General features: G+C 35.8%; 1 protein-coding gene across 1 annotated transcript in view; it reads right to left on the reverse strand.

The window, feature by feature from the left end:
- The window catches only part of KNDC1 (kinase non-catalytic C-lobe domain containing 1), a 67,317-nt gene that overhangs the window by 35,950 nt on the left and 15,664 nt on the right, over window positions 1–15,703 (reverse strand). The window contains exons 4-6 of the mRNA XM_059821429.1: window positions 4,961–5,107; window positions 2,717–2,834; window positions 1,342–2,363 (exon numbers count right to left, since the gene is read on the reverse strand). Of these exons, the coding sequence (XP_059677412.1) occupies window positions 1,342–2,363; window positions 2,717–2,834; window positions 4,961–5,107 (1,287 nt within the window). The remainder of the gene's footprint in view (window positions 1–1,341; window positions 2,364–2,716; window positions 2,835–4,960; window positions 5,108–15,703) is intronic.

The raw sequence follows: 15,703 nt of genomic DNA on the forward strand, positions 1-15,703 counted from the left end.
TCAATATGCATACATGTAACTCCCTCAGAGAGCAAAACCATGCCATGTGGTACTTATCCATATTTACTATCCTCCTGCACTATGAATTTAGTAAGTGCACGTTATTGAGGGGAGAAGAGACAGGAAAGGGAAAAAAGCAGTTAGAATAGAATCTTCAATGTTGCATTCATCTTTTTAGCTATGATGAATGAAAGGATCTTTAGACACTTGACAGTCCTAGGTTACTACTCCAGTGGAGGTGTTTGGGCAAGGTGAAAAAAGGGATGGATGCAGACTGAAAATACCCCTAGATGCCACTGCATGGGATGGCTGGAAGACTGGTTACTAGGCAAGGAGAACAAGGCTGAGTTGTCAGTAGACAAGTAAGGAAAAAAACCAACATCTTCACCTAAGCATAATTTCTGGAAATGAAATGTGTGAGGTTTGTGCTGTTCATTTTTAGCAAGTCACAGCAAGGCTGGAGAAGCATCAGCCATGCTGCATTTTTAGCCAGCAGCTATCACGTGGATTGTTTACATCTCTCTAAGTGTAGCACAAGAGAAAACCATCTAGTCAGAGACCAAACTTGTCCACCTTGAAAATACGTAATTTGAGCAGAGAAGAGACCACACTACACTATCTATCAAGAAATTCTAGTAGACTAATATCAGCTCTCCCTCTTCTTATTTGGCTATTTATAAAGGCTAAATGCTTGAGACAACATATCCATCATATTGTGCACATATTTGAATTCTCTCATGAAATATACATAACAAACACAGAGGCAGTAATTTAAGAACACAGAACAGATACAGCAGGTGTACAGTTTTCAAAAACTTAAATGCATATGTAGATTAAAAAAAAGTGGAGTTTTTTCACCTCCCAGTGCAGATGGGATATTGCCATTGATTTCAACGAGGTCAGGTTTACAGTCAGAACTCTGCAACTTTCATAAGCACCTGGGAGGCCCACTGCAAGGTAGTGAACTTTATGTATTGACAGTAATGTAAAGAGTTAAAAATCTACATATGCTTTGGTAATGTTCTCTTACAAATGTAATCAACTATCAAGTATGCTGCTCTAACACAGTAGCGAGAATACTCCATTTGTTAAAAAAAAACAGATTAAAATGGAAGTTGATTTTGCAATAGCATAAATTTCACTGTAGCACTTTACTTTTAAAGAGGAAAAAAGGATCACCATGTTTCCAGTATTAACTCTTAAAGTGTGCAGACTAGCAAAATTTGATTTTCCAGGATGCTAAAGGGGGCAAGGGGGGAAGCAATCACATAGTATTTAAGTCATTTCATCTCCACATAAGTGACTACAGCAACTATATAAAGAAGACTTTATTTTTACTACCTGCTCATTAGTTTTGATTTCTGACCCTCTGCCTCCACAAAGATTATCTTCATTATTGTTTGCGCTCATTGCACCGTTGCTTAATTCTGGAGACCTAATTAGGTTTGATCCATATCTGTTCCCACTGGGTTTTGTCGTTAACACTGAAGCCATCTTGTTAAAATGTGGTAAAGAATTTTCATTTGACCCTTGAAAAGTTTCAGAAGAGTCTTCCAACGCCATGTAATTGTCTAGCATTTTTGCTCCAGCAACAGATCGATTTGGGGCTTTTAGCATACCAGCTGTATTTGGCATTTCAGAGGTAGCATCAGAACAGTCTTCTTTGTAATCAGATGAAGCAAAACCTATCTTTTTACCATTAATAAGTGACATATGTTCTTCTAGATTCATGCCAGACACCTGTGTACATACACACGGAGCTTCTAAAAGAAGATCATTAACCTGGTGATTCTTTGGTTCTATTTTTGGTGGACTACTAATAGCAAATGAGTTAAGATTTCCCTTTGAAAAAGCAACCTCATTATTATTGTCTAGAGGTAGTGACTCTTGTGTTAGCAAGTGATTTTTCCTAGCTAGTGGTCCACTGTTGGTTACAGAAGTAAAAAAGTTATTTGTATCTGCAGGTTCAAGTGGTAGCTTTGGAAAGGTTTTAATTTTTCTCAAAGAACCTTTCTTAAAAATGCCATCTCTCTCCAGGTCAATAACACATGATTTTATATCCAAAGCAACACTAGCAAAACTGTCAGTATACACTGCATATTTGTCCTCTTCTTTGCTTTTTGTAGCTTGAGTTGCAAGTTGAGAATGTTGAGTTTTCTCATTATCCAGAGCAATTTGCATTTCCTTTAAACCACTTTCTCTGCCAGTCACCATAGTAACTACAGAAGAGTCCTTATGACAGGTAGCTGTCACATCTTCCACTGCAGATGAATCACCTGCTATGTTGTTTTTTTCATCTGAATGTAATTTAGATCCCAAACTTCTCTGACACATTCTTCCCTTCCACATGTTATCACAGACATCTAGATGCAAAAAGCAGATGCTTAAATTAAATGGGTATTTAAACCTTCTAATCTTTCCTAGTAAATCATTGTATTGCTTTTCTGCCACTGCTGTTACGTATCTTCAGTATGTTACACAAATGAATTATTTCTAGACAAGTCACTTTTAATCATAAAGGACACTAAATATAATAATTATGTTCATTAAGAGTTATGTCCCCTGCTCCCCACCCCCAATCCACAAATATTTAAGAATGACTTTTTGATATCTGGAAAGGAACCTATAACAGGAAAGTACACAAACATAGTATTTTAAAAATCACTAGATATGTCAGGCAATCTAAAATTCTAGACTAAATACATTTTAAGGTTACCTTGAGAAGCACCAAATGATTCAATTGAAAGAACCCTTCTTCCAACAGCAGACAGGCTTCGACAAATATTACTTGATGAAGCAATCTTCAGTTTTTCTTCACATAATGACAAAATGCTCTAGAGAAAATTAGTGTTAAATACTTATTTAATAACGAATAGATTTGTGAATTTTGACTAAAGTGAATCACGTTAACTCATACAGTACATCTGAATTTATACGATGCTACATTGGAGGTCTTCGTTGCACTGTTCATTATACTGTGTTACGTGGATGGATTAATTTCTTATTTTTACCATGGGCTATCACGAAATTATTTAATACAGTTCAAGTTCTAGCCTACAGTTAAAACACTAAGAACAACTGATATAAATTAATAATCTTAAATGTTATCCTTTACGAGTAACATACTGAAAACATAAAAAGCTATAGTGTGGATTATTTTTTAAACAGCCTTGAATTGAGTGACATAGGCAGGATGGTGAATGTTTTTATTATCAAAATTACATTAAAAGTAAATCCTGAATGTTTTAAAAACTGCAAAATACAAATATCTAGAAAGCATTATTCCCAATTAAGAGAAAGCAATCATTATCAGATAACAAGAAGAAACAGTAGTATACAACTCCAATCTGCAGCCTAGGCATCATTTGATGGCATTAGCACTGGTCTCACACACAATTAACTACAGACATTCACACACTTAAAAACCTGTCACCATGGGCAGGAAGTAGAAAAGAGCTGTCTCTCCAAATGCATCCCACTGTTTCCTCAGTAACTGTTTATCTAGGAACAGACGAGACCTCATACAGCTCTGAAGAGCTGCTCCTATTTCCCCATTAACCTGCTCAACTACTCTTCTGCTGTTTTGAGTGGAAGGAAGAAAATGACTCTGTTGGTTCACATACCAGATTGAGGAAGGACAGGAAAAAGACACAGGTAGCCAGCTGTGCTAGAGTCTAGCGAAAAGCCTAGAAAAGTATATGGGTTTTCCCTCCATACAGCTCCCCCCCCTCCTTTCCACCCAAGAAAGGTCCCAGTGGAAAAGGAACAGAAAAGAGAACAGATAGTCACAAAGCGACCATCATATGTTACCCTAGACCAGCCTTGATCCACTCTATTTTTGGGCTGATGTAAGTAGTCAGTAGTAGCTTTCAGTGCTATAGTGTTATACAATCTCTTTACTGACTATGCTCAAAATAGAAATACAAATAGAAATACAGGAGTTGATCAAGTAGACTCTATGTCAGAAATGGTCTCCTGCCTGGGCAGTCCTCAATCAGGGAGCCAATCTTATTTGCTTTATAAAAATGAATCTATTCATCCTTCACTTGCAGCACTCTTTCTGGAAAGTATTGATTATCGGTGCTATACCATTTAGAATATACACCATCAGCTCAGGGAAAAGAAAAAAAACACCACAAAACAGAAAAACCCAGAAATTTAGATAGCACTATTCTGAAGTAGAACTGAATCCAAAGAAAAGGTCACATTTGGACAGCTGTTATTCTCTGGCTACAATCTGAAAGTCTCCAGAAACAATGCATTAAAGCTAAACTTTCACACATCAATGTCAAGTAACACTGTGTTAGGTAACCAACATTTAGAATGTAAATTCTTTGGAAATATAATCTCAAAAATTCCTATATATCTTCAAATTCTTTCTAAAAATTAAAGCTAAAATAAGAGGCTAAATGGAATAAAATACAAAAACAATTAAGATTTCTAATCAAAAACTACTAAACATCTATATATTTACAGAAAAACTAGTTAGCAGTAATGCTTTGAACAACACTGCTTTGAAAATGCCAAGCAACAGAGGTTTCCTGAGGCATGGCTCCCTCCATTCCCTTCTTAAATGCAATCCAAACACCATTTGAGACATCATACAAATTTCACAGCATAATGCCTGTGCTCTTACTTCTAATGACTGACTCTCTCTCGCTCTCTGTAAACTAAATATTAAATGGGAAGAAATAGTTAATGAGAAAATTTAGATCCACAAGTGTATTCACCCAACCTTCTTAATAAACAAATAATCGTAAAACATTTACATCTACTTTTCAGGTTGTATCTCCATTAGAGTAGGAAGAAAGAAGAGTTTCTGCTGAGTAAGGGAAAACCTCATCCTTCTTGCAAAATCTCAGCATATTACATATAAAGACCATCCCTCTATTAATGTGCACACATACAGGAATATTTTTGTCACTTTTTTTAAACAGAAAATTAGGTAGGGCTGTTTTACCTCAATATCTGGCCTATTTTCAGGATTCTCTTCTTGCATTTGTTCCAGAAGAGTATGCAGATCTTGCCCAAATTCTGATTCTGTCTCAGGTTCTACTATATATTCTATTGCTGCTTTCAACGTTGTACCCAAAGAATAGATGTGTGCCTGCATGAAGTTTAAAAAAAGGCATTAAACATTCTATCAGCTTCCCCTCTCATGCAAAAAACCCTCTGAGATCACAAGGGATACAGCTTACATTGTTTTCATTTTTAACTTACAAGGTAACAGCTTACTGGAAAGGTCGGGCTTCAGTCCTGCTTTGAGGGATATGCTTGTTGCAAACAAAAAGAAATAACCCTGTGCTAGAACCTTTTTTTTCCCCTCACCAATAATCAGTATTACAATTGTTCATCAGCTACAGTTAAGTATAAAACTCAGCCCCTTGTGTGTGTGCAAGTAATATTTAAGTTAGAAGCATGCTGGCAGATTGAAGTGACATTCTTCTTAGCAGGAAAAAAAATATTAGTTTGACAAAAAACTTTGTAAAATACTGCTATATCTAAGTGTTATCAAGCATAAAGAAAGTGAGCAGAAACAATACAGCATAATATCATTTGTCTCTGAAGACACTTATGAAAGAATTTTAAGAAATACTCCACATTTGCCACCTCTGCTTCTCTTAAAGCCCACAACCATGTGATGAGCTCCAATAAAAATGGAGGTGAACCAACAACTTTCTTAAATCTAGTGCTAATGCATTACATTTACCATACAGCACAGCTACCTCTTAATTTTAGAACTTTTCTGCTTCATAAAAAAAAAAAAACAGATCTTTTCAGATCTGCGTTAGTAGTAATGGTAATTTATCCATGATCGGTTATATTTAATTTTTATGTTCCATTCAGAGAACACAATTCAGTAAAATTTATAACCAAGATAGTAAGTGCAAGTTTGTGTAAACATTTCAATGGCAATGCAGTACAGCCAGGAATTCAAGTGTACTGAACACTGCCCTCTCAGGTTTACAGATACATACATAAACAAAAGAATGACCAGATTTGTATATTAAATCTGGTTGTACTAACACATTTGCTATATGCTTTACTATTTTTCACCCTAGAAAGAAGACTGACTCTAAGGTCAGAAGTCATTTCCTGCCTCTGTCCCCCCACAAATTTCTTGTTAAGGTGTATTATTGTCTCTAAATTGTATGAAGGGGAGGTGACTTGTTCCACAGGTATGCATATATATTTACTTTCTAGTGAGGCAGGGCACCTCCATGAAGGGGACTGCAACACGACCTCATTAGGAAGCTGTGTGCATGTGAGTGTGTAGCTTGGACAGTTCCACTTCTCCCCCCTCTTCCGTGCCCGCCTAAAACAAACAAAGCATAAACTAGTACTGACTGCTGGAACCAAAGTCTTAATTTACCCCTGGGACACATCAAGATTAGGACAAAGGTCAAAAAACCAAACCATATGTCATCTGATCTAAAAAGAAAAGATCAAGAAATTTTTTTGCAAAGCAGTATTTTCAGTCTCAAGTTCTACACTATTATACAACTTCACCATTAAGCAGAAGAGGTAACTGAAGACTTATTTTTTTGAGAATCTCAGAGGAACTCAGACAGGAATTGTTACAATTTTTATTTTGATTTAGCAGAAGAATGAATGCTGTTCATCTATTGCAAGAGTAAGGGTTATTCCCCAGCCTCCCCGCCCACCCCCAGCCTTCACCACATTAAGCTACTATAACCCACTCAGTGGCAGCAGCCCTACTGGACTACACTGTTCACAGACTGGCATGATTTTTTTTTTTTTTTGTAAGATAAACCAGACTATATTGGCAAAAGGATACAAAACTATGAAGCCTGAGCAAATAACCCACTAACAAGGTGATGGGAAGACAGTTATTTCTTCATACTTCCTGAAGTGACCACTACCCCCACCTGTACTTATTTCAGCTGCAGAAAATGAACTCCACCCTGGACTAATAAAGCTACTCACAAAGGAAATACAACTCCTATTAATAAATGTTTAGAGTATGGTGGTCTTACAGTCCGCACAAGTTAATTTGCTATAAAACTAACTAGGTATAAATTAACACCGTTCTAAGCCTGCCCAGGACTGAAAGCCAGTAAATGCCCCCCCAAAAAAAATAAAAAAAAAATCTAGGTTTATACTTTAGTATATTCCAATTTGTGGAAGAAATTTAACCAAAATGCCTTCCCCAACATCCAAGAATTTGTGAAGATTGTTTTAAGGGTTTTTTTCTGCAGACTATTTCATAAGCTTTTGAAGAATGAAGAGGAAGTGTAGAGTGTAGAACTTATTCCTTTACTTTGATATTAAATACTCTGTTTCAGTCAGCTATGTCATTTTGCATTTCTCAATGGACAGTATAACAGAAAACAAAAAGAACAAGGAAACAAAGGCAAGCTCTTAAAAGTATACTACAGCTCTATTTAAATAACTTTTGGTATAAATGTTAACATTGTACTGTGGTAGTTTAATATACTCAACATTACTAAGTTATTCCATGTATTTGATATGATCTGAAACAAGTGACATCATCTCTGTTCCACAAATTGACTTTAATAAAGAAAGAAATCTATCACTCCTCTAAGAAATGGAGGAAGAAAAAGTCATAATGTACAGGTTACGGACATACACTACGCAAATCAAGCAATGTCAGAATACCAAATGAAATAATGCCATATAGTGTGGGGACACCTTTGAATTCAGAAGGTACTTCTGACCAGGATAACCAATTTCAGCCTCCCTATATCACTCCTAACATCAGGAATGGGTAGAAGAATTGCTTTATTAGGAAAACTTGCTTTTGGACTCTAACATCCACTATGAAACTGACATAAAGGTTCACTGAAGATACTTTAAAAATAATATATTGCTTATGTGCTTTTACATCACATGGCAAAAGCAACACATTACATTAGCAATTCTTGCCCTTCTGTTTATTCAGTATAGTGTTCTATTTATAGAAATGCTAATGTTAATAAAGGCAGCAGCAGCAAAAAAAAATTAGTCAACTTATTCATTCTTGGGGGGGTGGGCAGGGAGGGAGAAAAGAGAAAAATCAACTAAGACTCAGCTTCCAGACACAGATAGTGTTGTAACACTTGGCATGTCCTTAACAACTCACATCAAGAGACAGTCTGTAGCCATGAAGAAAGAATTAAAAACAGTTTACCTCAAATTGTCAACTTACTTGACATATTTCTTTTTCCCTGTTGGACATTCAGCAAACAGAATACTTGTGGGGAAACTCAGTGAACTAGAATATGGATGGAAGACATTCTTGTTCCTGCCTCCTCTTTTTTTTCATTCAGTTTAAAAGTGGTATTTTGCATGTGTCTACAGGCATCTCTTTTGAGGCTATTTTATCATTTGGGCATTACCTGTATGTTTAAGCCTGTAGAAGAGGTGTGTGTGATTCCTCAGCATCTTATTTCATTTACAGAATGTAGCGTCTATTCCAAATACACAGTGCAGAAGAGTAAAAAAGAGTTTATCTAGTCTTCTCTCAGTATGAAATTCATAAGAAATAAAGTATTTCTTATAATACAGAAGAATAAGAAAGCATATCTGAATATAATCTCATTATATACAACTCAAATACCAACTCCAAAAGCAGGACAGAAAGATCAGGAACTTTACTTTAAGGGAACAAAAAATCTGCCTTTTGACAAATTTTCTTCATCCACATGAGGAAGGATGTGGACATTATTGGACACAGGAATAGGAAGGGCAGAGCAACTGCCTATTAACTCATCCCACTTTTTCCAATGAATAATTTCTGTTCACTGTGGGGTATAACTCTCATCCCCTAGTCTGCCTTTAAAAGCACAAGTCTTTGAGATGCTAGAGGACAGGCTTCCAGTCCCTCCACTTTGCTGTCCTGCTTTAAAGGGAAAGGCCAGTTTCATATTGAATAAAGAAAGAATTTTCCCCACACAGAAAATTGTTCTGTTGAGATACTTCCTTTCCTCTGACACCCAGGAATGCCATTTTGAAGATGGCCATTTCAATCATCATAGTTTGTAATTAATTTCTTATGTCAAAGCATTTAGTGGGAACTTCAACATATTTTTCAACTTGAAACTTTCTTTAATGTAAACCCCCTTTTTACCTTTCCCCTCTCCCAGCTCCCCAAACACCACCACCACCCCCCCTCCCCCATAAGAAAAAGGTGAAAGAAAATCCAGCTATTTAATTAATTTCCTGAGCTGGCAGTAAACATCGTTAATATGTAAAGTATTCAAACATAACCTTAAGTCTCCTATCTAACTGGAGCAAAGAGAAAATTAGTTTGTGATCATCCACTAGGTGGGGCATTCCCCAAGTTTATGCATCAAATCTGCTTCTACTTACCACAACTGCTTAGGCTTAGGAAGAAAATTTCACTTTCTGGGAAAGGAGAGCAAGATGGTAAATGCAATAAATAAAGCGAATTCATAAGTATAAAATACCTAATGCTCACTAGAAGGGACTGCTCTCACAATTAAACCAAGTTTTTTTTAGTATGTTATAAGGAGAGTAACAAACAAATAGGAAAGGGAAGCAAACAACTTCTCCAGGAAGACAAGCAAAAACTGGTACTGTATTGGCAGTTAGGAATTTTCTTAAAGAATTAAGAGGGGTTTTTTTCATTAGTTTCTGAAAAAACACCCACCTGTTTTAAATCTAGCTAAGGAAAATAGTTTTCGAATTATAGGAACTTTTGCACTACAGGATAATAATATTAATAGCTGATAAATAGCATACACTTCAAGGAAGATCCAAAAGAAAAAACAAACCCAAACCCAAAACAACCTCTACACAATTCCTAACAAGACTTAAGTTAAAGACTAAATGTAACTTGTTACAAAAAATACATAGACCATGCTGGCAAGTCTGCACTACAGTATCAGCTTTAGAAAGGATGGGAGGAAAAAGAGTAAGTCACATTAGGAAAACGGATCTCCAGATTTGGTCTTAGAGAGTCCATCTACTCTTAGCCCAAAGTTAGCAAATGTAACAAGGATTGTAGGTAAAATGGTAATTGTATGCATCACTGTGAAGGCCATCATGGAAATAATGTGCCCTTTAAAAATCCAAAAGGCAACACAAAGAAAAGATGTTTGAGAAAAGTCACAAGTGTGATTTGAGGTCCTGAAAGTCTTCCTTTCAGCAACAGGCTAAGGGAGCTCATGTATTTCAGAGAAAAATTTGAAGGTCATAATCATAGAAGTAGTTTCAAATCAAGATAACTTCTAATACTAGCGTGGTTTCCAAGACACAAAGGCATAACAAGTCTCCAAAGTTAAAAAAAAAAAAAAGAGAGAAAAGCAGATAAAAATTCAAAAGGTGAAGATACTACACATTTTTAAAGTGTTCACGCTAAGTACTGGAAACACTTACCAGGGGAGACGACAGCTTCTGCCATCATGTTAAAGTTTTATATCATGAGTGTCAGTTCCAATCAAAAGTTACTTGGCTTGCTGCATGCCATTTTATGACCATTTAACACTATAGGAAGTGAAATCAGAGAACAGTAATGATCCACTCTAGTTTTAAAATCTGCAAATCAAAAGATCAGGAGAGGAAATAAAAGCTCCAAGCCTACACACAGAGTGTGACAGAGGCTCTGTTGTATTACTGCTTGGCAGGGCTAAAGAGCTAAGCTTCTGTAGGAACTCATACTTGCAGACAAACACTACAGAAAAAAGCTGACAAAAGAGCTTTTGAATAGTGACTGCAGAAGCATTTAGCATATTGCAATTACGAATAATGACATTTACATTTTGTATTGAGATTTCACTGAGTTCAGAAATGTAGGTCTTCAGCAGAACTGAAAGACAGACCATAATAGAACTAATACTTCCTGTAAAATATTTCTGACTAAATGATAAGCTATGGGAATAGCGTAAGGCAATTCTTGGTTTTGACATTCATAGCTGACCCTTATTTTAGCTTACAGTTTTTTCTTTTTTTTTTTACTGAGACTGCTGCACACACAAAGATGTTTCCACCCTTCCACAATTCAAAGCATTTAAAGGTTCCGTAAATGAAAGCTTCAGTGTTGCTATAAAACTCAAAGTTTTATAAATAATTCAAGCTAATGCTTGAGAAAATTACTATTGGGAGAAAACATTTCTTATTTACCTATGTCTTTTTTCAATGTACTCACTCTAAAATGTGCCATTTTTATGCAAAAGAAAGTCAGACAGTAATATTCTTCAGCAACAAAATGAAAGGGAAATAGGCCTATTATTTTTAATACTTTTCTTCATTACAAAAGGACTAAATGCCTTTCTGCATAACTGTAATTACTGGAAGGTGATGTATTAAATAGTAGCTTTTTATTCATTTGGCACTTTGGATGTGTAGATAATTAGTCTGCAGAATGTGCTAAAAGTGCTAAATCACTGTAGACTATTCACAAAACATATACTCTAGGTTGAATTGGTAGCAAACGCTGGAAAAACAACATTTTCAACCAAAGCTATACTTGCAGTTTGTCCTTCTGACTACAGTTGCTACTTAGCTTTACCTGAAAAAATTCTTTCCCAAAAGACTTCTAAAAAAAAAAAAACGGGGGGGCCCCACAAAAATGCAGCTACAGGTCAGACTTTCTCAGATAATCCACTCGCAGCTGAAGTCTGCAGGTATTTCAACTCTCAAATTGCCTTTTAATTTACCTAACAACTAAGTGAAAGCTTTCAAGTTTTTCATACATTTAGGCGAATGTCAGGTGATCAGTTTACATCACAAAACACGAGCAAGGCTTCATAGATACAGTCATCTAAAAAGCAATGCTACAACAACATAAGGAAAAATGAACCAAGTAAAATCTTAATGTACTTGGAAAGAGCATGTGTCACATATACTATAACTGAATGTTGTCTAGTCCCTACATTTTATGATGTTTTGGTTTCTTGTGACCTCTATTTATATCATTCAGTTTGAACAGAGGAAGTCTACCTAGTATATCACTCTAATCTCACTGTTTTGTACTTGCGGGCTTCTTGTCTGTAATCATTCATGACAACTGTTTTATCTCCATTAATTTGTCTAAGCTTTATCCACATACAACCTTTTTGCATTTATGTTTTGCAGCAAGAATTTCCACAGCTTACAGCATAACAAAGAAGTATTTCCTCATGTTTGAGTCCACCTGTGTTCATCTCATTGTTGCCACCTACTTCATTTATGAGGGCTGGCAAATACTCTATGGCTGCTGTCATGGCATACTTCACAGATTTCTAGCATAACTTTTCCCTTAGGGTATTCTCTTCCAGGCTAAAGAATATTACTCTACGTAATTGCTTCTTTTATGAATGCTGTTTCACCATCTGGTCCTGGAAATTTATTTTACTGCTAATTTCATCAACTTGGTCAGTAGTCTATTCTGACACTCTTATTTCAGCGAAATTTTTGATAATTCCCCATCAAGAAGAGTTGCAATGTAAAACCCTCCTGAAGGTCCTACAAGATGAAAATGGCTTAAAAAAATTAAACAGTTTTTCTGGTATGGTTTTCTTTAGAAAACTCTTTTATATCTTGTGCATCTGCAATCACTGCAGACTTTGAGTAGCATTTCTCTGTTTTGATAGATTTGGAAAAAATTTTGTTAGTTTTTCAGACTTTTGTAAGCTTTTTGCATAGTTTTTGACTTACTTCTCATCACCTCCTTAGGCTGCTGCACACAAACATCTTTTCAGGTTTTTTTTTTTTTGAGATCTTCTTTGATAGGAGATATGTATTTGTTTAAAAAAATAAATCATACAATAGGTTTACAGCAGTCTCCATGCTACCTGAAAACACTTTATTTTTATTTTTTACATATGGCTATGTAAAACACAGGTGACTGCTGTCCATAGACTAAATTGCCAGCATCTAAATCTAAATTGCCATAGACTAAATTGCCAGCATCTACAGCAGTAATTAATTTGAAAAGCAATATTGTCAATTCAGAGCTACAACTGGGGCGGGGGGGGGGAAGAAGAGTCAGAAAATACAAACTTTTCAACTGGACCTCAATATAGTTTCAAGAAGCTGTTCCCTTAACTATTGTAGCAAAGACTGAGATATATCTTCAGCCACTGGCAGTCACCTTTGTAAACATTCATTTCACTTTAAGAAGTCACATGAGGATGAACATACACAGAAGCTTGACCATGCTATGTGCATGAAAGTACTCATGTGTTTGCAGGGTGAGGACACAAATTAAGGACAGGTTTCTTACACTTCCATCCCATTTTCAGGCTCCCTTAATCACAAAGATCAGCACCCCAACATGGATGAATAGCACACCAATTGACTCCTCTCCTGCAGGAGAAGTATAATTATGACAGGTAAGGAAGAACATCGCAGTAAAACTGCTGGAGACCTCAGAGGTTAGATAGCAAAAGTTAGACACATTTATCTCTAAAGCTTCTTGAACACCACGTGTTTTTTTTAAAATTCCCTTTGAAACTGAGTTTCATGTGTCACAACTCTCCTTATGACTTATCAGCCATTAACCTCCTTACTTTTAAGTTACCCGCCATAGGTAATTCATTTATCACTTAAACTAACACAATTTATTCCCTGTAGGCATAGAAAAAGGAAACCTGGGAAACAGTTATATGCATGCTGGGCAGACTAGCTCTGTCTTCTCTCAACTCTATAAGATTTTTTTCATTCTATGATGTTATTTGTAGTTACTGAAGTTATTTGTTTAACAAAAAAAGTATATTCTTTTTATCTTAAACTTAAGAGAAGGTGCCTACTGGTAAAGCCTGTCACTCTGAGCTGAGCAATGCATTCGCACAATCCTGTGTTGGGGGATGCTTACTCCACAGTTTGGAGCTAAAGAACAGAAGTTCAGTAAACTCAAATAGCATCCCAGTTCCTTTACCATGCCATGAATCATTGACATGGTAAATATTTATTGTATGTAAAATATTTATTGCTGTACAGTAACCAATTCACTCTTCTTTGAAGTAATAATATATGCAGATTTTTTCTAATTTTTTTTCCTACAAGGAACATATATAGAATTACAAATGTAAAAAGCTGGCCAAACACTTCTGAACTTACTGTACCGAATAATACCTTGTCAAGACCCCATTCAAAACACCAGTTTTCACAGAACAGCTGTAGGTGACTGAAGTAGCAAATGAGTAGGTAGCTTTCATCGTATATATCAGGAATGTAAACAGAGGATTGTAAATAAGAAGGATTTGTTTTTTGTTGGTTTTTTTTTGGGGGGGGGTTGGGGGCTAGTTTTGGTTTGTGGGTGGTTTTTTTTTTCCTGTTTGTTTGTTTCATAGGGGAATGATTTCTGCAGAAGTAAACCTTGCTCCTTCTTCTCTAATTGGCCATAGAACTCATGTATAATGTGATAGAGCTTGAACAGTATAGCCCACAAACAACAATTTTTTTTTTTTTTTTTTTTTTTTTTTTTTTACACAAGGAAAGTGTAACATACATATTTCATTCATGTGCTTCTTCAAAATATGGTAAAAATGAAATGTTTGTCATTGTTCCAGGGTGTATAAAGTCTCCAGATCCAGCCTAGCAATGATCACGGATCTTCTAGTAACATGAATATCCACATAAAACAGAGATAAAATTAACAAATGAGAAACCTTTTGATATCAAGTAATGACAAGGAATAATTTTGCTGGAGGTCTTCATGTTGCCTTTAAGCATTCAGGCTTACATTTCAAAAGCATTTTCGAACATCCTAGAGAGTAAATGATGGAAATAAGCAGAGAGTGCAATAGAAAATTAAGTTCTGCCAGTAAGACCAGTATGATGAGTCCACCAAAGAAATTATTTTGAATAGGTAGCACCAGAAACTGACAGATAATTCCACTAGGACTAAGGAAGACAACTTCATCCATAGCTGAGAAAGTATCAGTACTAATCAGAAGAGTTTATGTGGAAGAGGCTGGAGATAAACAACTGATCCAAAATATTTGTGCATCTTTAACATTAAGGAGCCTAGAGTTTTATGACACTACACAAGCATAATAGGAGAAAACAATCTGTCCTCTTTTCCATAGATTTTTGCTCATGATGGGAACTATCTGCAAATTTATCCAACACAGCTCCTCAGGCTTCTAAAAGAATAAACTTCAACTACCACAAGAACCAACTGTTTTAAGACAGAACACCAAGTTCTCTTTTCACTCACAATCTTTCCCTCACAAAACCAAAAATCCTCAAATGCCCTGATTTGAAAAATTTGTACATCAGAGGACCATCTTCCTCAATCTTAAGGAAAATATGTATCTTAGCTTTAATAATGCCATCTTATAGAAACCTAATAGCTAAGTAAGGAAGAAACCTAAAATACTACATATTTTCATTGAGCAGGTTACCTGGACGGTCAGTCATTTATCTTCTGAGGACATTTTTCTGCCTAAGAGACAGACTATTCCTGATAAAACTAGAAGTCAGTCTGTGAAAGGTTGTGTTTCAGATTCAGAGGCAAAACTGTAAAAATATGAGCAATATGCTCAAAAAGCCAGCTAGAAAAGACCAATATGACAACTTTGCAAGCCCAACTTCAGAACTAAGCAACAAGCTGTATGTTTTTGAGGTAATCACATTAAGATATTCTATACATGGGAAAAAAGAAAAAAAGACTGCTGTTAAAAAAAAATCCTGTTGGCCTTGTATTCTTCCTTTGGTTAGTTCTTTGTGTAAAGCAACTAAAGGGTGATATTTGCTCAGTACTAAGTTCCTGAATGGAACCTCAATTGGGTCA

This window comes from Gavia stellata, chromosome 9 (genome assembly GCF_030936135.1).
Source record: "Gavia stellata isolate bGavSte3 chromosome 9, bGavSte3.hap2, whole genome shotgun sequence".
NCBI lineage: Eukaryota > Metazoa > Chordata > Aves > Gaviiformes > Gaviidae > Gavia > Gavia stellata.